The sequence below is a fragment of the Netta rufina genome, assembly GCF_964035555.1.
Source record: "Netta rufina genome assembly, chromosome: 6".
NCBI lineage: Eukaryota > Metazoa > Chordata > Aves > Anseriformes > Anatidae > Netta > Netta rufina.
In genome coordinates this window covers 23,770,821-23,797,041 of record NC_140129.1, presented here as the reverse complement: position 1 = coordinate 23,797,041, position 26,221 = coordinate 23,770,821, and the positions used below count along the sequence as shown (strand labels likewise).

The window sequence follows — 26,221 nt, the reverse complement described above, 5'->3', positions numbered from 1 at the left end:
CGCCCCACGCTGTCCCTGATGTGGCCAGGGGCCGGTGATGAGTTGGCGTGTGGCCACCCATTGAAGCGCTGCAGGTGGTCACATCCACCCCTCCCTGGCGAGCAGCACCGAGGGAGAGTTAGGAGGCTGTGCAGATGTCCCAGGTGGGCCACAGGGATGTAGGGCTAAAGATTTAATCCCGTAGCTGAAAGGAGCAGATATAAGGCATGAGCTTCTCATCAAGATTCTTGAAACCTTTCCCACCAGGCAGATGAAACACCGTGCTCACAGCACCAGTTATCTCTGCTGCCTTCAGAGAACCTGGCATTTATGGCCTGGGCAGTTTGGAAAGTGACTTTGTTCTGAGGACCAGGCTGAGCCACCGGCTTTATTCTTCTTCACATGTCACTCAGACAGTGGTTAATACTGAAGATCTTCCCTTTTAAAAGGTGGGTTCCTTACCCACCTCACTGTCTGATCTCTCTTGGCATGGACTATGAGTGTCACACTTCGATAGCCTCGGGGACAGGAACCGTGGCCAAAGCTTCCCCACTGGAGAAGTCTGAGAGGGGACTTCTGGAGATGTAGGAGGAAGAAGGAGACCCTTGGCAGCTAGGCAGAAGAGGTAAAGGCCGTGTGTGTGCTCCCTGCTTCTGCCACAGCTGTGAGGGGTCTGCCAGCACCCACTGAGCACCCGGAGGAGAAGCAGGGCAGCCAGCATCGCCTGCGGAAGCAGCGGCAGCAGAGGAGGAGCTGCCTCCCGCTGGGGAAGGCTGGCGGAGGCACAAACAGCCCGATGACAAGTGCCTGGCCGCAGAGGGGACTGTCAAGGACAAGTCAGCGTGCAGTTGATCCAATCCCCTCTGCTAACAGTGTAATTGGCCTTGAGGACAGGAGTATTAGATGTGAGATAAGGAGCGGGGTTGGGCTTCTGGCACTGCCTTGCATAAGACGGGGAAAGTGGTGTAGATTCAGCTAATCCCGCACGAGCGCGAAGGAGGTTGGATGGTCATGCCCAGCAAGGTGTCAAAGTGGAAGGACACAGAGCCAGTGACTCATGGCACAGGAAACCTCACCGAGAGTCCCGATAGCAAAGGCACAGCTGGGTGGCGAGGGCAGTCAGCGCAGGCTGTAGTGGCCTGGTGTGGCAGAGGCTGGGCAAGGTACTGCCACCTCCCTCAGAGCCTCCGCTGTCTTTTAAGTAGGTTTAAAAGCACATTACTCACCAGGAAAAAGATAATAAAGGGGAAAAAAAAAAAAAAAAAAAAAGCCTTGTTCCCCTCCTCAGTTAGGCCTCCTTCCTTCTTCCAGAAAAACAAACTAACTTCTTCCCACTGCAAGGAACACGTCCGCACACCCCACCACCCACCCCTTCCCCAGACCAGGTTCCCCGCCGCGCTTTTGGGACCCACCACCCAGCCCCTGCCGTTGCAGCACCCCAACCCCAAAGCGCCCTCGGGACAGCCGCTGGGGACCCCTCCCGACCCTACTCCCACCTGCCCGTCGCCCCCGGCCCCCTGCCCCTCTCCGGGGCGAGCTGCCCCCGGAGCAGCCCCCCGCTCGCTCCGCTGCCCCCGGCCCGGTGTCCCCGGCCCCCCTCCGGTGCCGGCTGCCCGGGGCGGGGCGGAGGGGGCGGCCCCGGCCTCCCCCCGCTCCCCGCAAGGCGGAGCCAGCGCGGCACGGGGCCGGCGAGCGGCGGCGGGACGCGGCCAGCCCAGCCCAGCCCAGCCCGGCACGGCACGGCACGGCACGGCACGGCACGGCTCGGCACGGTTCAGCACAGCACAGCACAGCACGGCTCGGCACAGCACGGCGATGCAGCGCTGAGATGGACGCCTCTCTCCGCCAGGTGGGCGCCGGGGGGACAGCGGTGGGATGCTGACGCCGCAGGGAGAGGCTCGGCGGGGGCGCGGGGAGGATGCTGCCCGCGGCAGCGGAGCCCAAGTTTCACTTTTATTATTATTATTATTTCTTTTAATTTTAATCAGCGCTCGGAGGTGGCGTGCGGGGCTCCCCAGCACCGCCCGGGCCCTGCGTGGGGTCCGGGAGCCCACGCGTGGGCTGGGGGAGCCGGAGCCCGAGGGATGCGCGGCTCCAGCCGCTCGTGCTGCGGGCTCGGTGCGTGTCGCACCATAGTCATGGCTGCCCGGAGACGCTCGCATGCCGCTTTAATCCCCCGGGGCGACTTAAAGGTCCGGAGCCTGCTCCTGCCTGCGTCTGCATGTCACGGCTCGGCTCGCCGCGCGTGGCACCGGGCCAGAGCCGAGGCCGGCGAGGAGCCGGGGAGCGTGCGGCATGAGGGTGCGCCCGCCTCCAGCCTCTGCCTCGCCGGGGCTGCTGCCCAGTCACCTTCACACCAGCGGGCTCCTCCTGAGACAGGCTGGTCCCCATAAGATGTGGGCTGTGGTCCTGCGAGCGCCCGCAGCGCTCCTTCCTCCGGTGCTCTGCAGCAGCACGCGGGGCATCCATCGCGCCTTCGGGAGACGGAGGTGCGCAGCCCTAATGCACGTGGCTGGTGCCATGTGTGCCCCAGCCCTCCTGAAATGCTCTCTGCCTCTTTGCTCGACATGCTGCCAGCCTGGCCTGGTGCTGCCTTTGGTTGTGAGGGTGTCTCCTGCGAGGCTGGGGGCAGCCTGTGCTGGCCCTGTTGGCGACAGCGTCCGTGGTGGCTCTGTGGGGTCATGGGACCATCCTGAGGTCTGCGGCTTAGCTCTGAAAATATCACATTTGGGGCCTTGGGGCTGGGGCTGTCAGGCATCCCCCCTCTGGTCCCCATTGGTTTCCAGCCCATTAAACCCAGTGTCTGGCCCCTGCCTTGCCCTGGGTGCGCCGGGGGAACTCCAGCCCCTGCGGAGCAGCTAATGGGCCGGGGCCTGACCCTCCCCCAGGAAGCGCTGGCCTTATCGCAGCAGATGTTTTCCCAGATCTGGGAAGGAAGGAGCCACTGCCCCTGGGCTGCACGGCAGGGGCTGCCCCGGGGCCAGCGCAGCGGATAGCCCAGGATCGTTTCAGCCATTAACTGATTAACCTGCTGCTCCTGGCAGCCTGGATCTAATCAGATAGAGGCCAGGGTTTCCCAAAGGGCCATTTCACCAGAGCCTTTGTGGCCACCCCTCTGTCACAGGGAACCGGGAATAGCCACCGAGGAGCTTGAAGTGCCTGGCAGAAAAGGGCAGTGGCAGAGAGGATGCCCGGAGGTGTGTGTCTGCAGCAGCACCCAGCAGGGCGCTCTGCGCTTTGTCCAGCTCCGCACATCGAGGCGTGATTCTGCCCTTACCTGGTGAAACAGGGATTTCCTGGATAGGTCTGGGGGCAGTCCTGAAGCCCGGACTCTCTAGGACTTTTATTACATCTCCTGTAAGTCACGGGCTCAAACCCTGGTGCAGCAAGGTGGCCAGGGCTGGAGAACCAGGGCGAGCACATGTGGGAAAGCGTCGAGCCTTGCAGGAAAGGCGGTGGGGGTGAGAGCAGGGATCGTGGCTCCCCTGGAGCAGGAATGTTTGGCATCTGCTGCACCCCGGCCACTCTTCCTCCTTCTCCATGGGGGTTCTTGGTGGGAGGGCAGCGCCTGAGCAGAAGGGAGTTGCTCCACCTCTTTCTGCTGCAGCAGAAGCCAAGATTGTCCCGGGGGATGCATGTCATCCCTCACAATGGATAGCTCAACCCCCAGCACGTTGCTGGTCTGGCTTCAGCAGGCTCCCACCCTGTGCTGCCAGCGTTCAGACAGCATGCGGGGCCACGCAACTGGTGTCTGGGGTTAGGTGTGGATGCTGCGTGTCTTCCCAGCTTCCCTGGTTCCCCTCTTGACTTGGCGGAGACCAGGACAGTTCTTATGCTTTGAAGTCCACCTATGATAATCGGCTTGATGATGGGTTCAGCCTATGTGTCCTGGCTGTGGGGGTGCTTTGGGCAGGTTGTGCCAGCGTGGCACCACCGCAGGACTTCCCACGGGCTGTGCCCTCCCCTGACTGCAACCCACAGGCAGTGAGCTGGTGGGATGCGTGCTGCCATGGCTTGTCCCTGCCATGCCCTGGCATGGAAACCCTTCATCCCCGCACGTGGCAGAGCCCAGAGCTCTGGACACACGCCTGCCATCAGATGCCTGGCGCTCAGGGAGGAGGGGCCCCGGAGGGAAGGGCTGCGGCCAGCCGTGCCGGGTGGTGCTTTCCCTGCATGTCTGGAGCGTGGGCAGGATGTGGGGTGACACAGAGGATGTGACTCGCTCTCCAGTCTCCCCAAGGAGCAGGAGTGCCATGACCAGGGTTAAAGGAGACGCTGCTCCCATCCCGTCCCTCTCTGAGGCCCTTTCTGCTCTCCAGTGACCAGCAGCATGGCCCCATGTCAGGCTGAACCAGGCAGCAGCATCTGGTGGAGTCACAGATGCCGTTGTCCTGTCATGGGCCTAGACGTGCTGGCTTTTGTAAGGGTTAAACATGTTTCCTCATGGCTCTTCTGGTGAAATGCAGCACATTTAATCCATGTTGTAGAACAAATCCGCCAAAGTCCTTAAGCTTTCTAAGGTGGGGGCAGAAAGGCAGGGGGATCCTGTGCTCACATCCCACAGGGCTGTGGCGGTCTCTGCTCTCCTCCCAACAGCAGGCATGGTCCTCACTCACTGACCCTGTCCTCCCCCAGGGGTGTATGGGGACCAGCCCCAGGGCCAAGCCCGTGGAGGAGCAGCCTGTCTGGAGCACAGGGGCTGCCCAACTCACAACCATGTGCGCATCTGAGCCACCTCCACGGCCCCAAACTGCGCGAGGCGCCTGGCCGGGCAGCCTGGAGAATCCTCCCACAGCCCCTTGTCTGCAGCACAGGGAAATAAATGCTCCAGCTGACTTTGATGACGCTGACCATGAGTGATGTGCTGTCTTCCCAGATAATGGTGAGATGAGGGCCTGTGTGTTAACAACTGTTGGCTTAGGGAAATGCCAGCTTGGGAAGGAGCGATAGGCAGAACGTCTGCAGCAGCAGGGCTGCTGTGCAGGGGAGAAATCCCACTGAGCCTCTCCTCCCCTGAGGACCACACGCCTCACCATGCTCCCTGATAGCTTAGCAAGAGTACTGTGACCTCCCAGAAAAGAGGATCTCAAGAGACTGGGAAGAGGAGAAATGCTGACCACTACAAATGTAATGCTCGAGGGTCACCAAGTAAATATGACACAGAGCAACCCCTCTCTGGTCAGTCTGTGCGGTTCAGCAAAAGAGAAGTATGGCTGTCCTTGAAGATACCCATGGGACCGCCTCAGCACGGATGTCCTGCATGCAGAGTCCCCCATCCCAGCTGCGCCTGCCCCAGACCTCCCAGAGCTGTCAGGAGGTAGAGGTGGGACAGAAGGACCCCCTGCCCTGTTCAGGAGCAGCAATTGCAGTTTGGGTGCAGGGGAGCCCACACGAAGCAGGCTGCCTGCCAACCTTCCTCGTGCCATGCCGCTTTCGCTTCTCGCCTCCCGTGGCTGTACCACCATAACGGTGAACCTTTCGCAACATCTTATTTCCCATTTTACTTTAAGGAAAATGGGCAAGCTATTTAAATGGGATCATTAAGATTGAAACTTCTGCCACACGAGTCTGGGTGAAGTGAACCAGTGGCGAGGCCTCACGCAGATGCGGGGATCGGTGTCTTTGAGGAGGAGGTGGAAATTCGGGCCCTGGCATTAGGACTTAGTCCTGCTCATTCCCCTTACTTGCATATTGAACCAATGATTAAGATTTGGCTGAATCACGCTTTCTGGAAAGTCTTCTTATTTCTGGAGGATCCCCCGCTTTTTGCAGTTTCTTCAAGCGGTTACACAACCTGGGTTTAAAATAAATCCTGGTTCATTTCTGAAGTGTCTGGCAGCCACATCCATTTTTGGGTCCTGCTTCTGCTTCATGAGAGCTGTTCCATCCCAAATATCTCTTCAGCCTGCAAGAAATCATCCTCGGGCCCCCGGCTGCTGGTGCTGCAGGGGCAGCGGGAGTGCAGCAGTGCCGCAGGGGTCTGCAAGCAGGAGGGGGCTGAGCGTGCAGGGAGCGAGGCGAGGGCTGCAGCCCGTGCTGGGCCACATGCTGCTCTCATCCCCATGCTATCAGCGTCTGGGCTAGATAGGGCAGCCCTGGCTCTGGCTAATCTACATAATGACGTTAACATTTTCACAAGTGCTTTTGCATTACAAGGGATCTGTCTGAAGAGCAGAAATGACTGAATTTTTTAGATGCTCTCTGAAAGGGTTCTTTCTCACACCTCAAAGCCTAAGTAAGCAGTAAACTTCCTTGCTCCTGTTTATCCACCCAAGACACGCATCAGCTCTTGTTGAAACCAAATGTCCTGGGAGTTTCTGTGCAGCAATTCACAATCCTCTTTGGGTCTGTGACTTTCCAGTAGACATTCCTCTCTTTGAAGTGTTCTTGCATTCCTTCTCCCCTGAATCTGACCTTTCCGTTTGGCTGTATTTTAATCCCATTTCGTCCAAACAAGCGTGGAATCCACGCTGCTCTGATGGTCTCATCCTTGTGAACACTTACTGATCTACCAGATGTTGGCATCTGCCAGCTTTAGCAGCACTGCTTTTGGTTTTACATCCTTGATGAGAACACAGAATAGTATTGGCCCTGTCCCTGCAGAGTTTTGTTAGGAACTCCCTCACTCAGTAATGATTTTCCCCATTCATAACTACTGCTTTGATGTCCCTTTGCTGCTTTTTCACCTGTTTGCTCTTCAGGACCTGTCTCCTGTCAGAACACTGCTTTATGAGAGTCTATTACTGTCCAGTTTATCTCTTATGCTTGTATGCTAATAAAAGAATGAAGAGATCTGTTTGACTAGCCATCTTTCCACATGCTGACTGGCACTGGAAAATGATGGACACTACACTACCATTACACTGAAAATGCTGGGGGCAAAAAACTCTTTATCTTCCCTGGGGTTGTCAGGTTAAGCAACCCATGGCTACTTGGGATAATCCTGCCAGAGCCCTCATTTAGGCTGTGACCCTTCCGGTCTCATGGAATTTCCTCTTCATTTCCAGGCTTATCAAAAATGAATATCAGCTGCTGAGAAACTTTATTACTCAGATCTCTGGGAATGCTTGGACCTGTTGATTTTTAAAGCGTTTTGTGTCCTTTCCGTTTACTAGAATATGGGAAAGTTCATCAGCATCTCAATGTGATGCAAGAGGGGTGCTTTCCAGGGCTGCCTATTAAAAACTTGTGCATGTCTCCATTGTTACTCACAATGCTCTCATCCCCATCTAGTAACTGGATACTGCCACCAGCGCATGCTGTTGTCCCCAGTGATTTTAGGAGAGAAAGTAGTGAAGCTCAGACTCTGCTGTCTTTTTTATTTCCCAACATCTTACTTATATGGGCTGTTTCCCTTTTTTTATTTTATTTTTTTCCACTTCCACCCTTATTTCAGATTGGCTGAAAGTGCATCCCAGTTCAGAGGCACTCCACTTGCTTTTTTCATGGTGTTTGAGGCAAGGACACCAAGGACGATCAAACACCAGGAAAATGTCTCACGTGAAGAGTTTGAAACACTCGAGAATACTTTATTAGTGAGATGACAAATAGGGAGAGACATGGCAAAAGAGCAGAAAATAATGGATGAGACAGAGAAGGTGGATTGGGATCCTCTGTTCTTCCGCTTCTAACCAGGAGAAAAGGGGATTTTCTGCTTCATGGGAATGAGACTGATTTAAAAACTGTGCTTTTCCATATAATCTATGACTAACTGGTACAACTCTGCATGTCAGGGAATCACTGGAGTCAAGGATGTGGCAAGATGCAGAAAGGTATTGGCCATCATCCCGATTTATGCTTAACAGAAACTGCTGAAGAAATAGTTTCAGGGCCCGCATCTGAGAGTTTTACAAAACGCATTGCACAGACGCTGGGGCTGGCTTCTTTTTGACAGGCTGCTGTGTCCTCGTGAGGCCCTGAGCTCTCCTCTGTGGATCTTGAATGCCATGAGAGTGCTACAAGAGTGCTTCAGTGTTGAGTGGGTTTTGGAGAGAAGGTGACACTGTCACCGTCTCCAGCTTCACACGGCAGCTGTGCTGTCATCCGCAGCAGGATGGGCAGAAACCACCCCTTCTGACCTTCCTCTGGTTTAGATAAAAACTGCCTTCCTGCTTAAGTGTCACATCTGGGCGTAGGCACTGCCACCCTGAGACGAGTGGTCACTCCACGGCCCCTTTGCCTTTGGCACCCACAGACTCACCGACCTGCAGCAGGTGCTGTGGCACTGGTGTGATTACAGGGAAAGCTGCGAGACCCTGGTGGGCCTTGGGCACAGCTATGCTGGGGACAAGTGGAAAACCTCAGTCCAGCTGCAGCTGTGAAGCTGTTGGTCAAATTGTCTCGTGGCGAGGAGCCGGTGTGCTTGCTGCAGCGGGTGGCTGCTCTTGCCTTGAAGGAGCAGGCGCATCCTGGGGGATATCTGAGGCAGGGAGACGTGCAGGAGGAGAGAGGCAGTGCAGCAGCCAAACTGGGGGAGGAGAGAGGCGCAGAGCAGATGGGAGGGGGTGGTGAGAGGGGTGGCAATCGGTGCATGTACATAAGTGACCAGAAGTGACGAACTGCTCTGAGAGGATTTAAGACGTGCAACCTTTTCCTGATAACGCAGAGCTGTTATTCTGCAGATCGGCTGGCACGCTGAGGGCTTTTCCCCTTAATTAGTAAGGAGCAGGGCTGATAACTGAACTTGCCTGAGCCAGGGGCTGAGCTGGGTCTTGGCCCCATGAGCTGTGCTTGGCCCCAGGAGCTGTGCTGGCCGTGGATCTCCCTGAGCCCCACGGGTACAGCCTGTGGGGCTGCAACCACGGCACATTCCCAGGTGAGATCCAGTCCCTCCTAGCGTCACAGCAGGTCATCCTTGTGCCTCACAAGAAGTAAATTATTTTTTGTTGTTATTTTTGCTCTTCCCAGCCGCTCCATGTCGGCTGCTGCTGGCTCGGCCATTCCTGCTTCTGTCTCTCTCCACCTGTGGTCTCCTGGGCTGCCCCAGGCCCCCAGAGGCACCGCTCTTGCTGGTCACACCTAACCTAGGGACTGTCTAGGTGACTGCATGTCAGACTGACACAAGAAACGCCACAGGGTTTCTGCATCCCTTCCCATATGGATCTAGGGTGTCACAGACTCCCCCTCCCCACCAGTCTTGTGTCCATTAGCTAAGTCTCTTTATTTCTGTCCTATCACTTATTCATGATCATCTAGATCAATCTGTTGAAAAGTGCATTTATTGAAACCCGAGCCTGGCTTTGTCTGCATGGCACGGGCCTTTCCAGCCCAAGTGCTGCTGCCTGGCTTTCAACCACAAAGCCCACTGAGGCCAGGAAGAGAGCTGACTTTGCACGATGCTGCTTCCAAGCCTAGGAGCATATGGATCTGTCGGCAGGGAAAACACAAGGCTTGGATATCTAATACCTACTGAACAGCCTCAGGACAAAGGTATGCGTATACACAATGACAGATATGGCTGAAAAACTTACAGCACCCACAGTGGTGTTTATCTTGGACTCACAGTGCAGGAGAGTCCTTTTCTGAGACATCCCTGCCCCTTGCAGAATGGCTGATGGAGGAATTGGCCCAAACCAAGGCCCTGCAAGGGCTGGTCTCTAATAATATATCTCTGCAGATAGGTCTGAGGGCTGAGAGCCTTGTTCTTTCACAAAGACAACATCACAAAAACATGCCATAATGGAAACAAGCTGGGCAGTTGTCTGCATGATTCGTTCTCTGGAAAATATCTTTCAGCCAAAAGCATTTTTCCTCTTTGAGTAACTCCCGGACCATTGATAAACCCACCTGATGCACCCCTGCCAAGCACATTGCTCCTGGGAGCTGCACAGATTTGTGCACAAGGAGGGAGGATCGTGCGCAAGGATTTCCAAGTCAAGGACCCCAAAGTGCCAGGTGCTCTAAGAACAAAAAAATGTTGTCCTAGAGTTCATTGTCCTCAGTAAAAGACAACACTGTGAGCGTGAGACAGGGCTGATGAAACAGTGCTCTTGGTATGCAAGCAACTTTATTTTCTAAATTATAACTCCCTGTTATGGTGTCAGTTTTCAGGATTGTGCTTTGCTATGCACTTTGTGGTAAGGCCAGATCGTGGACAGATTGTCACTGAGACCGTAGGAATGAGGATGCTGGTCTCTGAGTTTGTTTAATATCCAAGTGACCTCTTGGTACAGGAACTCTGGTATGTTACTACTTTATTCTTTCTTTCAGTAGCTGCTGTCCTTGCACTGTTTGAGGGTGTTGGGGTAATTTGACAAAGTCCTACTTAAAAGAGGAATCAGGAGGAGAAGAGCTATTCTCATTATAAAAGGAACTCAAATATCTTTAGTATTTTACCAGTTTTATTCATTTGAAAACAGTTACACAAAATCATCACTCTATTCCTTAGCTCTCCATTAATATATTCCTTTCAAATCAGTGATTGCTTGTCGCTTCGTTCTTTGTGATATTGTCTTGTTTCTGGATGCAGGTAAGAATTTCTCTATCCCAGTCAAAGAACTGAGCTTTTTCCATCTTGTGCTTGGAGAGCAGGGTTTTTCCCATCATCTGTATTGCCTGCGGAAGCTGGGACCCGCCCGACCCCAGCAGATTGCTGTTCTGCTTTGCTTCTCTTGCTTCTCCCATGGAAGCTTAGTCTTGCTGCCTGGCAGCTCTTAAGTTTTCTGCTCAATTTAATCCTTTCAACTGATCAATGAAATGCATGGTACTGGGGGAGAGGGGAACGATGTGAGGGCAGTTTCTTTGGTGTCACCATCTGTTTCTGTATTTAGTCAGGGCTCCTTGGGGAATTTCATGTTTAGAAAAAAAGGGCTGAGGGAAGGAGATGCACTAAAACAAACTCAGTCTTTCAGGAAATGGGTGTTATGCTGGGCAGAAGTTAGAATAATTTTCTCTGTGGTTCCTAGTCAGGCTGTCTCAGCATGATGCTCCTTCTGGAAACAAAATAAATGGGTGCAGTGCACTTCTACTGGGCAGAGGCAATTGCTGTTGTGAAAACTGCTGAAACATCAAAGTGGACTGAAGTAAGTCCTGGGCAGCTGAAATACCCTAGTGCCTGGGAGTATCATCTCTTTGCCTTCTGCTCTTGGGCAGCATGCAGGAGAAGGATCTCCCATAAGTTTGTAGAACATGATGCAATACTGTACAAGAGAAGTAGGTCTTCTGCTTCTGGGAGTATTTCTTACTATATTTGTATGTGGACTTCTGCTGGGAAAGGGAACTGAGTTAGTCTGGACCTTCTGATAATTTCTAGGAGTCAAAGATAGAGGGATCACACTGTCTGTCTCCCTCCTTCTCACCTCTAAATGATACCTAATAAAAAATCAGAGTTGGTGCCTGTGGAGCACCTTTTGTGTGGCTGATCATCAGCTGCCTATTCCTCCAAACTAGTTTCTGAGTTTAGGGACTGGGAAGTGTGTGTAACCTAGGTTCCCTTTGTCTGCAGGTGTGCACGAGGTCTTGCAAGGAAGGCATGCTGCTAATGCTGTGTGTGTGTGCAGGGGAGGGTGTGGGTCTAGCTCCTGACTAATGGAGCTCCCAGCTGTGATTGTGTGGGTTAGTGGTGTCTGCAGGCTGTTGAGAGTGCACTGTTGAGAATGTGCTACTTATATTAGAAAAGGTTTTCTTTCATCTTGCTCTTTATTGGGAACTCTGGGAACATATTTTCAGGTTTTTGATGATGATTCTTTGCTCTTGATATTGTGATGGTAGCTAGGAGCATTTAGTGAAAACGATGTGAACAGCAACATGTGTTAGTGGAGGATGTTTGTGAAGAGTCTGAATACGATTTGGGACATGGATGATTTCTAACCACCAGTGTCTTGCCTGGGTACTTCAGGACACTGTCTCAAGCATCACAAGTTTCAGAATATATAAGAGGATGTTGCGAAGATCTCTAACAGTCCCTCGAATTCCTTATTCAATGAATTGCTTGCTATCTCTCTGCGATCTTGAAACTCGAATCTGTAACATTAAGAAAACACTCCTCTATTTCAATTGCTCACTGGTTATGAGGGCTGAGCTTCACACACAATTCTCGCATTGGCATACATCCTTGAACCGGTGTTTTTCATTCATCTAGTGATGTGAAATCAGTCTGCCTGCTGTGGGAAATCTAGAAGAGAACATTGCAGTGAAGCTAGAATTATGCCAGCTTCCTTAACGTCATTAAAACCAGTTCCTTACCTGGGAGGGCTGGAGGTTGTAGGTATATCTTCTACAGAAAGGAAAATCCAGGGTCTTAAAGTATTAAAAGTGACCAAAGTAGTTAAAAATAGTAAAATAAACCAGTAAGAATAAACTATTGTTCCACATTCTGTCTAATGTAATATGGAAATCATATCATATCTCTTCAAATATAATAAGCCTATAAACAAGGAGGTAATGGTGCTGACATGTTTAAGAGGGCTTTCATAATCAATATCGTAGGGTTATAAAACAAATTAGGAAGAAAGTAGGTTTATGAATCGATTGAAAAAAGCGGGATGTCCTTAATATTCCTGAACAGTTCAGCACTTTGGCTTTTTCTGAATACCTAGCTAAGCAGAGTTTGATTTCTATGGGAAGACAGAACATATTGGTTTGCGATAACTGAAGAGCAGTTTGATGCTGTGCCTAATTCTGCATAATGCAGACTGTATCTGGTGGGGCAGCTTGTTCTTCTTGCATTTTATCTCTTTTTTTCTAGGTGCTGACTGGCTGCTTACTTGCACAACACCATTTTGGGCATGATTCTGGTGAAAGCTCCATCAAAAAAGCTAAAGTAATTTTGGTCTTCATGACCTTTTTATTACCTAGCCCAAATAAACATGTGAAGTTTAAGATCATCTGCATGGTTACAGAGGTGTCTTGGTGTGGCCACAGGGCAGTGATGACTACTAGGAGGCCACGTGGCTGTGTTTCTATGTAACTAGAAAGTTTTCAGATGAAACTCACACACTTTTTCCTGTATGTCAGTTGGCATCCATTAAAGTTGTATTTTGAGCCCCTTTTTTCTATTACTTTATCCAAGGACTTCTTATCCACAAGCCTAGTTTCTAATACTTTTTTTTAGCAGTAATTCTTAAATCTATTTCTTGACTTAAGATCCATGCAATTCATACAGCTTTGCCTTTGCAGCAGCTGCTGCAGATGGAATTTACATTTGGTATGGTGAGCCCCAGACTTTGATCTCTGCTCACATCCTGACACCTTCCCCTGGACCTTCCCCTCCGCCCAGGTTTTCACAGCAAAGCCATTCACCCATCCTTTCCTGTGACACAGCCTGGCTTTGTGTATTGAGGTCTTGAAACACAAGGCTGAGAATCAGCTTCGACTGGACATAAATACGTGTTACCAGAAGTTTGCCTTTGTGCTCAGGGTTGTCTGGGGAGACACTGAGCAATTTAAGATATTGTGGTGTGTGTATGAGACTATACACGTCAGGGCCATCACGTGTACATCAGTGTATATATACATCAGAAAAACACTCAGATTGTGTCACTTACCCAAGGAAACTCTTGCAAGAGAGGAAAGCAGAAAGCTCTGTGAAATCTGCTTAGCTTTGGCTGATGGTTTCTGAGAGCATTTTGACCTACAATGACGTGTGGGTGTATGAAATTGTAAACAGGCTTTATTTACATTTTCTATTATTATTATAGCATGACTTTTGATGACCTGCTATTCTAAGTTGAAAAATGTTTAGACAGTCTAACCCACTACTCTGTGTTTGTATCTTTCCAGTACTTTCTATAAAAACTGCTGTTTCCTTATGTTGATTTCTTCACAAAGCTCATTGAAGCTGCTTTTTGTTCCTCTCATGTTATATTGAAGAAGTTCAAACTAGCTTCCCTGAAAACTTAAATAGGACTCACTTAAAAATTGTAAGCAGCTGCAGTTTGGAAGTAGCCTTAGAACACTGCAGCTTCCTCCAGCTCTGCTTGGGTGTTCACACCCCACGTGCAGACCTTGCAGTTCTTTCTAATGGGAGGTTTTCTGATTTTTGCAGGGTGCCAGGGTATGGCTGCGGGAGCAGGACCAGCTGCAGCCATGCACTGTTGGCTCATGTGCCGATGGAAACGTGCTCTTCACCTCAGATTATGGCACGGTAAGTGGGGGTTTGCATGAGGCTGTAGCCTACACCAAGTTGCAAGATGGAGTTCATGATCTTGCATATTTATGTTAAAAGGAAATGTATCAGTTCAAGTGCTGCCACTGCCTGAAAAGTATCCCAACTCTATTATAAACCATGCCAAAGGTCTAACTAAGCTTAGAAAGAAGATTGGTCTCCCTTTCTTCTCTTCATTTGTCCACTCACCTCACTTTGCATGGCTGTTCTTGTGCCGCCTGTGATGAAGCTGCATTAATGGTGCCATCATATTGGCAAAAGGCTCCTAGGAAGGATGCAGCTCCACCAGGTAATCAACCCTTTCTGCTACGATTAAATTCTTCCAAGCCATGTGGCTGTAAGGGCTGTTCTGTTCAGCTCTGCCTGCTCTCCGCCAGCAATGGGGAACAAACCTCTTCCCTGCCCTATTTCCAGCCCTGTGCTCCTTGCAATTCCCTGGTGTGCCTGCTGCAGTGCTCGTGGAGTTCTGTTGGTAGGAAGTGACCCCTAGGGACTGTCCTAATCCTTGGTGAGTCAGCTCGGTTTGCTAACCCTGGGAAAACTATTAACTGCCATCACCAAGGGTTTTTTTCTTAGTCAAATTCGGCTGTGTGCTTTATGGCTTATGCAGGAAAAAGCACACAGTGGTGGCTCTAGGGCTTTCTCTAGTCAGTGCCCTCCACAGACCTGGCCTGTGTGCTTCCCTTGCCTTCCTTCTTCATTGCTTATTACTTGGTAACTCTAGGAGGGATCGTCTGTCTTATCCCTGGTGAAAACTCAGATGAAAACATCTTCATTTGGGTTTGGACTGGATAAGCCAGTTAATCTCTAAATCTAGTGTCCTTGTGCTTGCTCTGGCCCAGCTTCCCTGTGGCTCTGAGGTTAGGTGTCCAGTCTTACACTTCAGGGCTATTGCCATTTGTTTTTATTTCTTTAAAAACTTCTCAAGCAACAAATCCATCAGAAATGTGACTTCCTGGAAGGAAAGGAGGAGCCGACGTTTATGAAACACAAGAGATTGGAAACTGCATTGGAGACAGACCAGCCCAAAGCTTTATGAATAAACATAACAGATGCTGGGTGGGAGCTTTGCTTGTGTGCTCAGGGTCACACTAGTGGATGAATTTGGGGTCGAGGAGGAAAACTTCATCACTGGGGAGAAAGCAGAAATCTTTGGCTGCGTTGTGAAGTATCCATGAGGTATTTGAGGGCTTGTTTAGTTAGAAGACTAAAAGGTATTTTTCTTCCCAAATTAATAAGGAACTGCTTGTTAATGCCTATAATTTTCCGTTTAAACATTAGCTGTTTTTGGAAAAGGGGGATTCCAGAGGCAGCTCTGCTGAGAGATCAGTTTGTCTGTGCCTTCTCACTTGCTTCAGGGAAAATCAGCCAGGGGAATCACCTCAGTAGTGCAAACCACTGAAGCCAGCCTTGGCTTACCATACCTGAGGCAGGATGGTGGGGAGGGTGCTCCTCTGAACTGTGCTCCAGGCTTATGGAGGAGTCCAGAACTGAGTGGGGGAGTAGTGAAGGCCTCTTTCCTGGCCTGGGAAAGGGCCTGGCTGGCCAGTCAGTGCAGCACCCTGCAAGCTCTAAGGGTGGAGAGTCATCGTGTCTGGGTCACGTTTGTGCCTCTGAAACGTCAGAGCTCCTCTTGGGGAAAACCCCTTTGGCGCAACAATGGGCAGAACAAAAAAACACGTCTCCTGTCCCCGGGACCCTGAATGATCCCTGGTGATACGGAGACAGGAAACGTGTCCACCCTGGAAGCCAGAGGACAGGCTAAAAGCCAGCCCTCTCCCAGTGCTAGGGAAGACCTGAAAGCTCTTCCCCATGCCACATGCCTCTGACAGGCATGGAGAAAACCCCTCCAATATCCTAATGGGGCTGGAGGACCCAGCTTCCACCTGAGGAAGCGTGAGCAGTGTTTATGTACAGAGGGTACCAGAGCTAATGAGCACTCCTCTTGCTGTGGCTTTGCTACAGTCCTACCAGAGCACCTGTGCAACTGTGGATTTTGGACCAGATTCTTCTTTAGGGAGGGATGATGTATAATCACTATCAAAAGCCTCAAGACAGGGTTAATAGATGATGATCTAGTCCTGACTAATCATTTAGCCTTGTGTTCAAGGCTGTGTTACTCTTCAGGGTCCCATTTTCTTCTTTTTTTCTACAGGAGGAAGTAAACAAGCTCTGACCCATCACACAATTATTGTTCAGACATAGCAGCCTCTTGGCACAGGTGCTGCCAAGCGTCTGCTATCTTTTGAGACACTTGTGCACTCAGCTTTTTCCCTAGACATTTTTTTATTGTTTCTTGTCTGGCCCAAATAGCCACAAGTGCTGACGGTGTGGTGGTAAATGAGTAATTGCCAGGCAGATCGCATCATACCATTTTGGACTTGTCCCCTTCCAAAATCAGTCCAAGTCAGCAGAGGGAAGAGAGGCAGGGAGGTTTGCTGGCTCATGCTCTGAAAGTGCTGTAGTGGTTTTGCTCCTGACGTACCTTTGTAGCTTGTACTGTTCCCCAAATTTCTCTGTCCCACTCTGCCAACCTGCTCCCCTGTTTCTCCTATGGAAGCGTATGCAGTGTCTGCTCCAAAGACAAAGATCCTGCAGCAGGTTATCCCTCTCCTGCTCCATCAGCGGTGCGGGTAGGGTGCTGTAAGGGGCACTGTCTGGGCGCCTGCATGGTGCTGCTGCCGTGAGCTCCCTGCCGCAGCTCCAGCTCTGGCGAGGTGGCTGGGAGGGGGCAGGGTGACCTGATTCTGTCTGCAGCTCCCAGCTGCCGGGCTGGCCTCTCCTTAGCAGCTACAGCAGCCCGAGGACTGCAAGGGAGCAGGCAGGAGAAAGCACTGAGATCCATGCTATACACCGTGGGCTCCCTCTCTGTGGAGTCCGTCAGGTCCTTTGGTGGCACCTGGTGAGCTGAGAAGCAGGGATGAAGATGAAATAGAGCCGGGTGCCTCAGAAGGGAAAGAAAAGCCCAAGTTACTTTGGAAAGGTTACTGCGGGCCAATTTGCTTCTCCTCCAGGCTGCCTGTGTGAAGTGTCCCATCTGCACAGCTTGGGTCTGGCTATCTAGTGCAGCCTGGGAGGATGGGTGGGAGATGGCACACGGTTGAATCCAAGAGTGGGAAGCAACTGAAATAGCATTGTGAAATGCCAGCGTCGTGCCTGAGGAGGAGGAAATGAGGGCTGGGATGTGGCTATGGTGGAGGGGAACAGCAATTTAGTCTCAGCTGTGTGAACGGGGGTGAAGAAGATGACCCGATAGCTGAAGAGTGGGTTATTGAGGAGGAGGAAGCTCTAGCAGGAAGAAGGTTGCAGCAATTGAGGCAGGAAGATTGCAACTGTGTTGACAGAGGAGAAGACACTTCCCAGAGCAGTGACAGAAGTTAATAGATGTCATTGTACAAACACTTCGAAAGCCACATCACATATGTCCATGCCAGCATGCACACAGGATGTCACTCCTTTGGCTTCTCAGCTGCTTTGCCCGCTTTCCTTTGCCCTCAACACAATATCCTCTCCCTCTCCCAGACACTGTCTGCTCCAGGGCCAAACCTGGAACATGAATAAGCTTTGCCTAGACCATGCTACATACAGAGATATGATCCCCCTGTGCTTCTTTGAAAGACCATTCTTGGTCTCCTGGGAGCAGCTGCCACCACTGCCCACAAGCATGAGCACGGTGTGTGCTATGTGCTTAGCCTGGTGCACCTCATGGGACCCTGCTCCTGCGAAGGGGACTTCAGCAGAAATCAGGTAGCCCTGTATTGGTCTGTTCCTGGCAGCACTGAAGGTGAGAGAACAACCCAGTAGCAAAGGAAGGGTGTGTGCTCCATGGGTTCTGGCCAAGGAGCTCAAATAGGTAGGAACAGGAATAGAGGAACTACTAATATAAAAATAGGGAGCGGATCCGTGCCTTATTCATTTCCTTTTCCAGTGCTGAAGGATAAAGCTGTGGAAAAGCACTTGTTTCTGGTAGGAAATCAGACTGTATGGCCAGGTGGCATGCTCTTATTTGTCCTTCTCCCCATTCCTCCAGGTGTTCCAGTGCCCCAAGGCCTCCCTTTCCAGAGAAAAGGTCTTGCCAATGCACCAGACCAGCATCGATGGGGTAGAAGACATGTCCATGCTGGGAGATCTGCATGAAGCTGCCATCCTGCTTAACCTGCACCAGCGCTACCAGCAGGGTAACATCTATGTAAGTGCTCGACTGGGCCACATCTCTTCAGGATGATGATTTTTGTTTACCTTTGGGGCTGCCACCTTTCATGGGAAATACTGATTTTAGCATTGTTTCCTGAGCATTGTTTCATGTGGATAAAAGGGGAGTTTTTTTCTGCTTTGTGCCTTGCCAGCTCCATCAGCCCTGTGAGATCCTACCCCTACCAGAGAGGCCTCTTTGCGTATGTAGAAGAACTTCCCAAACATGAACAAAAATCCTAGAAGCTCTAGGATCTGTGGTAATTGTGCAGTTCCGTATCCTCCATGAACATCTGTGTTTTACCAGCTGGTGTTCATGTTCCCCAGGTTCCCTGTCGGTGCAGTTCAGAGGTTACAGATGGCCAAGTAGACTGGGAAGTGCAGTGGACGTACATGTATGCTGTTGTTGAGATACCCTCCTGATTTGGACAAAGAGCCCAACTAAACTAGGAAAGCAAACCTGTTGCCTACTTCTTCTGCTTGTAGAAGCAGTTATGTCTTTTTTGAGTTGCACAGTGAATACCCAGAGCATGTCCTGATTCCCTCTTGGGTCCTCAGGAAGGAGATAAGTGGCAGGGGAGGGACGTGTGAAGGAAAGCACACCGGGGGTGAGGCTGCTGGGGTGGCAGTGTGCTCTGGTGAGGCTTGGAGAGGACAAGGAGGAAATAGTGTGAAGACTGCCTTGGCCTTCTTTACCCTTATCTTGCCTGTCCATCCTGTATGTGTACCCAGAGTTTTTCAGATTATGACAGGAAAAATGTAAATCTGTGTTGCGTGGCAACTGTTACCAAGGCAACCGAACCCTATGCACCTGTATTCCAGGAAATGATCAATAAAGTGACCCGGTTTCTGAAACATCTCCCGCAGTGGGATGTGGAAGATGCTGTGCATCCTTTCTGGTTTCTGCAGACCCGTGCCTGCTGTCTCTCAGCACAGCCCCCATGTGCACACACTGTTGGGGCAGAGCCTTGCTGCTCTGCCTGGCCAGTGCTTGACACCCACAGTGTGTCTGTGCAGCTCTTTGCCAGTGAACCTGGCCACCCTTTTGGGTGTCCATCTCCCGTTTGCTGTCCCTCACGCTTTGCAATGTGAGGCAGGGCTGTCTCCCTTCTCAGTCAGTGCCCTGTGCCAGAAATGCCACACCACGTGCTCTGTGGCCATGTCACAGGACCCTCTCTCTGTAAGCCTCTAGCACTGCTCTGTCACTGCTGCTCCTCTTCCAGCTCCGTGCCTCCGCCAGCCGTGTGTAAAGGTGTTAATGTTCAGGTGTCATGACATTTTTCACCTGTGCCTAGTGTATGCATCTCAGCTGCACGCCTCAGATCTGAGTGTCCGGGAGGTTGACAAAGGGCCTGACTTCTGGAACACCTCAGTGAAGGACTGCAAGCCCCTCCTTGAGTTGGACTATATCTGGTGTGTGGTTGTGCACTGCCTGACCTGGCGGGCACCAAACCTGACACGTGCGATGCATTTCTGTGGTGCAGACATTAACGCTGCAGTCACCCCATCACTGGCTGTTAGTTTTGCCATAGCGCTGCTGTGTGCGGTTTTCAGCTAAGCAAAAGTTGAGAATGTCAGCTGTAGTGCCACCTAATGATTTGCAGTGATCTGTCAATACCAGAAATGAATGTCTGAGTTTATTTAATACCTTCCTCAACACTCTCAACAGATTGAATGTAGTAGGCTAAGGCTGCAGGTAAAGCTGTACTGAGTGGAGTTATGCCTATCAGTCAGGGCCAAAAATACCTCAAAGGAAATCACAGAGATCAGAAAAAAGGTGAGAAATATAATCATTTTCTGGGAAACAAAAGCACTGAAGGAATGGGTAACCTGGAAACACCAGTATTAACATAATAATTATAAATTATTAATAATAATAGTAATTTGGGCAATGATAATATTAATTAATTAGGGTAATAATAATAATTAGAGGATGTCAAATTGATATCTTTTGTTCTCCAAAGACATTTTTTTCAGGCTCTACCAAGCTGTTTCAGAAAATTATGTGAGCACAGCAACAGCCTGCAGCATTTAGCAATCCCCTTTCATTACTGCAATTCCCGAATCCTTTAAAAAAGCATATCCAACAAAATGTTAGTGATGTATAAATGAGCCAGGAGCTGGACCATCACATTTTGTGCTGTTTCTAGCTTTGCCATGTCTAACCACTCTTGTAGGACTTGAGATGTAGACAAGCCAAGCATGGCATGTCCTGCTCTACAGAGTTCCCTGGGGAAGATCACTCCTTGCTAATACAGTGGCCAGTATGTACCTGGTTGATGCACAAATGCTACTGCTGTTGTAAATTGTGAACAGAAGTAATCTATAAGGGGTTCAGGTGATAAAGAGTGCAACTGGGAAATGGAAAAGTTTCCTAGAAACACCTTTGAGAGATGGCTGCAGTGGAAGTTCTGGGAAGGGCTGCGGCATTTTCCATGGGAGAGGTGAAAATAGAGTGGGAAGTGCAGAGTAAAACATATGAGAGGAAAAAGCTCTGTGAAGGTTTGGGAGAAGAGTTAGGATGGATTTCTGGACATCTCTGTTATGCAGTCTCCACACAGTATCTGTTGCTCAGCTGGTTGTACAGTGTTCTTTCCTAATCCATTTTCTCTTTCTCAGTGCTTTCCCATTTCCTCCCACTTTTCTTGCAAAGATCATCTGCTTGCTTACTGCTTCTATTGCCAATTAATTTTATTTCTGCCTACAAAGTTCCGTATGAGATGATCTTCAAGACTTGTTCCATGCTAGTCTGCGCATACGGGTACTGCTGATAATGCAGTTAGGTCTAGGTGATGTTTTTTCCCTGATGATCCGTGATTGCTGCTTTAATATATGACTCATATAGTTTGGTGATTACAGCATCTTATCAGTCTGGCTTCTGGCTTCGGAGCGTAGCATTGCAGTATGTCCCCAGATTTCATTTGGAAGGGAGAATGCATGTGTCTTTCTCAACACCACGTGTTCCATTTACAGCTTATCCAGTAGATGCATGCAAATCCCTATATCCATATGTGGTGACTGATAGTTCATGTTTTGGACATAAGACTAGATCTTGCCGCTGGCTTTTACCTAATGCAGCTCTCTAAGGGTTTCCTCTGACGCCTCTGCTGAGGTGGGTGTTCCTGGAGCAGAGCAGCCCAAGGTGTGGGAGCCCTGTGAAGGAGGCCAGCACACCAGCATTGGGGTTTAAGCTGGACTTTAACCATATTACAAATTCATTGTTAAGGAGAGAGGTGGCACCATTGCTCTGAACTGCAGCTCTGAGAATAACTGGATTTGAGCTGGTTGGCTGCACTGAAAAAGTCATGCCCTAAAAAGCAGAATGAATTTCCTTCTGAGTTCACAAAATAGAATGTTTGAAATTAGATATTAGGCTTTGGGTATTTTATTTTACATCTTGTAAACTCTTCTTAAACTGGGAGATTTTCAAAATAAATATTTTTCAAAATAGAGGGTTTAGAAAATGTAACAGTGTTTTTGTCCTCAAATCCTTGGGCTTCAGCTGTCAATTTTGATTTGGCTTTACCACTTGATTTAAGCTGCTCCAAACAGTACGTTTCAGCAGATGAATGATACGCTTTAGTGGCTCTTTGCATGTGTGTGTCTCCATGTCCCCTCCTTGTCCAGGAACTGCTTGAACCCAGCCAAGCCCCCTCCACTTGGGATCCTGGAAAGGGTCCTTGAAGGTGTCTTCTGACCCTCCTAAAATCCCAGCTGTACTTTTCAGCTTCAAGCGTATTGCAAGGTAGCTGGGTATGAAGATGGCTTCATGTTTTTGAATTGTTTAAGCATAATTTAGCAAAGACAAAAGACTAAGACCATTTTATTATCAAATGGTGAAACTCAAACTGCCCCATCCATACCCAGTGATGCAGCCCCTGCACTGGGGTTTGACATTTTTTGCCGAACTGGGGAAGCCCAGTTTCCTCACTCAGGCTTTATCCCTTCACCATGAGTTGTTTCAGGACCAGGTTTGTTGTCTTTTTTTTTTTTTCTTCTTTTTTTTTCTTCTTTTTTTTTTTTTTCTGGAGCTTTATTTCTTTGCTGTGTTTTGTTTTCTCCCCTTAGACAAACATTGGCTCCATCCTGGCATCAGTAAATCCTTACAAGCCCATCCCTGGTCTGTACAGTGTGGATGCCATAGACCTGTACAGACAGCACCGCCTGGGTGAGCTGCCTCCCCATATCTTCGCCACCGCTAACGAGTGCTACTGCTGCTTGTGGAAGCGCCATGACAGCCAGTGTGTTCTGATAAGGTCAGAAATGGGAGAACCAGCTACTCCCTGACTGCATGATGTGCCTCGCTCCCGCTGCTCCATGTGCTATGACTTGTGCCTAAATACCCGCACCACCCTACCCTTTGCCTCTCCCCTGCCTGCTGCAGAGGCCGTGCTGTGTGTTTCTTCCTGGAGATCACCTCTCTGCTGTGGGTGGGATGGTTGTTAGCTCAGTCTGTCCTGGAGCTGTGAGTGGAACATATGTCTTTTCCTCAACAGCGGAGAAAGTGGAGCCGGAAAGACTGAGAGCACCAAGCTGCTGCTGAAGTTCCTGTCAGCCATGAGCCAGACCTCCCTCGGGGCCCCAGCCTCTGAGAAGAGCACGCACGTGGAAGAAGCCATCCTGGAGAGCAGGTGTGCTTCACCTCCGTACTGCGGGTCTCCACAGCTGCTGGTGTGCAGGGCTGGGCCGAATGTGGGCTGGGATGATTGTGCAGCTAAATGGAGGTGCATCAGGGAGGTGTGGAGGTTGTGGCCTCGCTGGGATGTCACCAGTAGCAGTGTGGTGTGTATGGCAGCTGGAGAATTAATACTCCAGCCGAAGCTAGGATTTCTCCATCCTTCGGTCACTCCCTTGCCATGCCCACCCTCAAGCTTGCCATCAAGGCACGGTGCTGCCCTCCACCCAGGTCTCAGGCCCACGTCTCTCATGGCACATCACCCCGCTGTGTGGGTAACCTCCCTCCCTTCAGCATGGTGAATAACGCTGGAAACCTTTGAACCGTATGTTAAAAAAAGGAAAGGTAGAAAAAAAGCTCTTAAGTGCTATACAGTCACGAGTCAAGACCTGCAAAATCTGCTTTGGGGAGAGTGGCTTAAAAGGCTGAAGCCTGCTTAGTGGTTAAGTGGTAACTTGACTGTGATCCAGAAAGCTTACCTCGGGAGGTGGTTCCCCAGCCTGCAAGACCCCACCGCTGCAAGGTGAATTAGCGCAGGAACTCGCGGCCTGTTTTGTATATGCCTTGTGAGCCATTCCAACATGAGTGATGAGTGTGGAGGACTGATTTGTTACCTCCTCCCTGCGGACAAGAAGGCAGAGGGCTGTCCCAGGGCTGCTGCCACTCCTCACAACCCCACCTAGTCCCATGGTGGTTCAGCTCCTCCTAGCAGCTGCCACCAGCCTCCAACATCCATGTGCCTTCTTCCTCCACATGCCCCAAAAGGCTTCTTCATCTATGCACCTGAGCTCACAGCCAAACTAAACTATAGAGATACTTTCTTGTGTTTTGCTTGTCTAATTTAGCATGATTTAGAGCTGTAAAGATTGGCTGGCTGGTTAATGCACTCTCACTGCAACTGCGGTGTTTGTATAATCCTGTCTTCCTCTCTTCTGGTTGTTCCCATTAGTTTCTGTTGATTTGTGGTGTTAGTGAGCACAGCGGGATGTTCCTGTGCAATACCATTATTTACATACTAGTTCCAGAGGCACAGGTCTTGGGTTTCAAACACTCCAGGGCAAGGAACTTGCCTCCTCCTGATCCATGCCCGCAGATTTCTGTGATTGGATTTTCTATGGTTGCAATATATCATAACAGAGAAAATTAGTTTCTATGTTTTTGTTTGTTTAAAGTGTTTGGGAGAAATTATGAAAATACTGCCTGAAGTTTCTTAAAGGTTGTTGGTCCTTTCCCATAACCACATTTCTCATGCAGCTAACACTTGCAAAGCCTGAAACTTTCAGCATTTTTTGTGGTACCCGTAGTTGTAATTACTTGTGTTATAATCTGTTGTAATTATTACATTTTGAATAATCCTGTATCTAGCCCTCTCTTCAAGTGGAACCACACAGTAGATAGATGGAGACATTTAAAAAGCCAGTCTTTATCAGGGTAACAACTGCAGTCGTTTTTGTTACAAATTGTGTATGTTTTAGAATTTAGCATGACCACATACAGGCCATGCTTGTAGGATCTCCCAGACTCCTTGCTTGTCAGGCCTTCAGGTTATTTTAGAATTGGCTAAATTTCAAACATGAATATTTTAATCCTGCATTTGATGTGTCAGTTTGAATGGGATTAGGCTTTTTCCCTGGTGCTGCTCCGCGGAATAAGAACCAAACTGCATTTTAACTCACCATTTTCCATTTGTATGCTACCTCCTGAAGACTGGAAGGTGACCAAGAGACAAAGTTATTCAGCTGATCACCATTTTTTTTCCCCTGCAACTTCTTTATTTACTCTCTTAGAATGAAGTTTTCAAATATATGATGTGTATATATGCCCTCTGCTTGGAAATCATGTGGCTTGTAACAACCTAACCAAGTTTTTAAGTAACAAGAAAAGTTTGTGTTCCAGTACCAGACAAATCAGTTTAGTACTATGTTTGTTTGGTAGTTTGAAAATGTTTATTTGTAATTTTAAGAGATGGCTTATATTGTCTTCTCTTACAAAGAAGGAAGCAGAAACGAAAAAAGCATGTGCTTTAAAGCTACAGAATACTTGCCTTAAATGACGTTTCTGAAAATCCTGAAAAAAATACAAGCCCATTTCATGGGATGCTGCTGTGTTAAGCACACAACCCGGCCGGGTTTTGCCACCTTTCATTTTCGAATCTGCTTTTGTGGGGAATGCCCTGGACAGCATGAACACCAGCTGCCCACACTGATCAGGGACTGATTTAATTAGCTCCAATCCCAAAGGTTTAAAATTTGTCTAGCAGTGTGTTAAATTGCTTTTGCCATCCTTCCTTGCCCTTGAGCTCTTCCTGCTTGTCCAGTCTGATGCTGCAACAAATTAATCTCACGTGGCAGTGCATGCTGTGCAAATGGCAAAAGGCCGGGCATGGGCTTTGTTGTAACGGTGTCACGTCACCAGTCATGTCTTCATTGCCTTGTTCCTTGCAGCCCTATTCTGGAGGCCTTTGGAAATGCCAAGACAGTTTATAACAACAACTCCAGTCGCTTTGGCAAGTTCATCCAGCTGCACTTCTCTCAACACGGACACATCCAGGGAGGACGAGTAACTGACTGTATCCTTTTCTTCAGTGGACCACACAGCTGGAGTGAGTGAACATGAGGAGGAACTCAGGGTGGATCAGGAAATCCCTCAGCAGCATTACTCAAAGTCAGTTTATGAATGTGGGTAAATCTGCAACCTAAAGGAGAAAGAAGTGTTTGTTTTGTGGCTGTGTGGCTCCTAACTCTGGAAAATCCTTGTTTATGCAATAGGTGGGAACAGTTTTCCTTTTAACGATTTGCTGCCTAGGAAGATCCCTCATGTTTACTGCACCCTGGTTTTCCCAGAAGATCATTCCCTTATGTTCTGCCAATGAATTCATGGTTTAGGAAAGTGAAACCAAGCCAAGAGTCAGTGTATCCAGTGGAATACTTGGATGCAAAGAACAACAGGAATTCAGAGGGCCAATTGCAGCTCCTTGTTTTGGGCTGCCCATCTCCAGTGGACCTTGAAATCCTGATCAAGGACAAGAAAGAGTCAAATTATGTTGTGCTATGACCACTTTCTTCCTTGTTTGCCCATGTACCCCTCTCCCAAGGGCTATGACAAATCTTTTGTCTACATGAGGCAGCTAAATTTGCCCTGGCTACATTTATTGATGTTGATGTTCAAAGCCGCCGATCACTGCAAACCACACCAATTTCCACTGGAGTAGCAGCCAGATGAATTTACTACTGCCGTAAACAACAGGCTGGGATTGTTTGGTCTCTGCTCTT

At 49.6% G+C, this 26,221-nt stretch overlaps 1 protein-coding gene across 1 annotated transcript; it reads left to right on the top strand.

The window, feature by feature from the left end:
- Window positions 1–1,807: 1,807 nt before the first annotated feature.
- On the top strand, window positions 1,808–26,160 carry LOC311211024 (unconventional myosin-X-like; the record flags this gene model as incomplete). The annotated part of the gene is made up of 7 exons (XM_084289487.1): window positions 1,808–1,828; window positions 13,964–14,062; window positions 18,114–18,272; window positions 22,343–22,530; window positions 22,771–22,905; window positions 25,394–25,508; window positions 26,044–26,160. The coding sequence occupies 7 exons, from the start codon at window positions 1,808–1,810 to the stop codon at window positions 26,158–26,160; spliced, it is 834 nt and encodes a 277-aa protein (XP_084145613.1).
- Window positions 26,161–26,221: the final 61 nt, after the last annotated feature.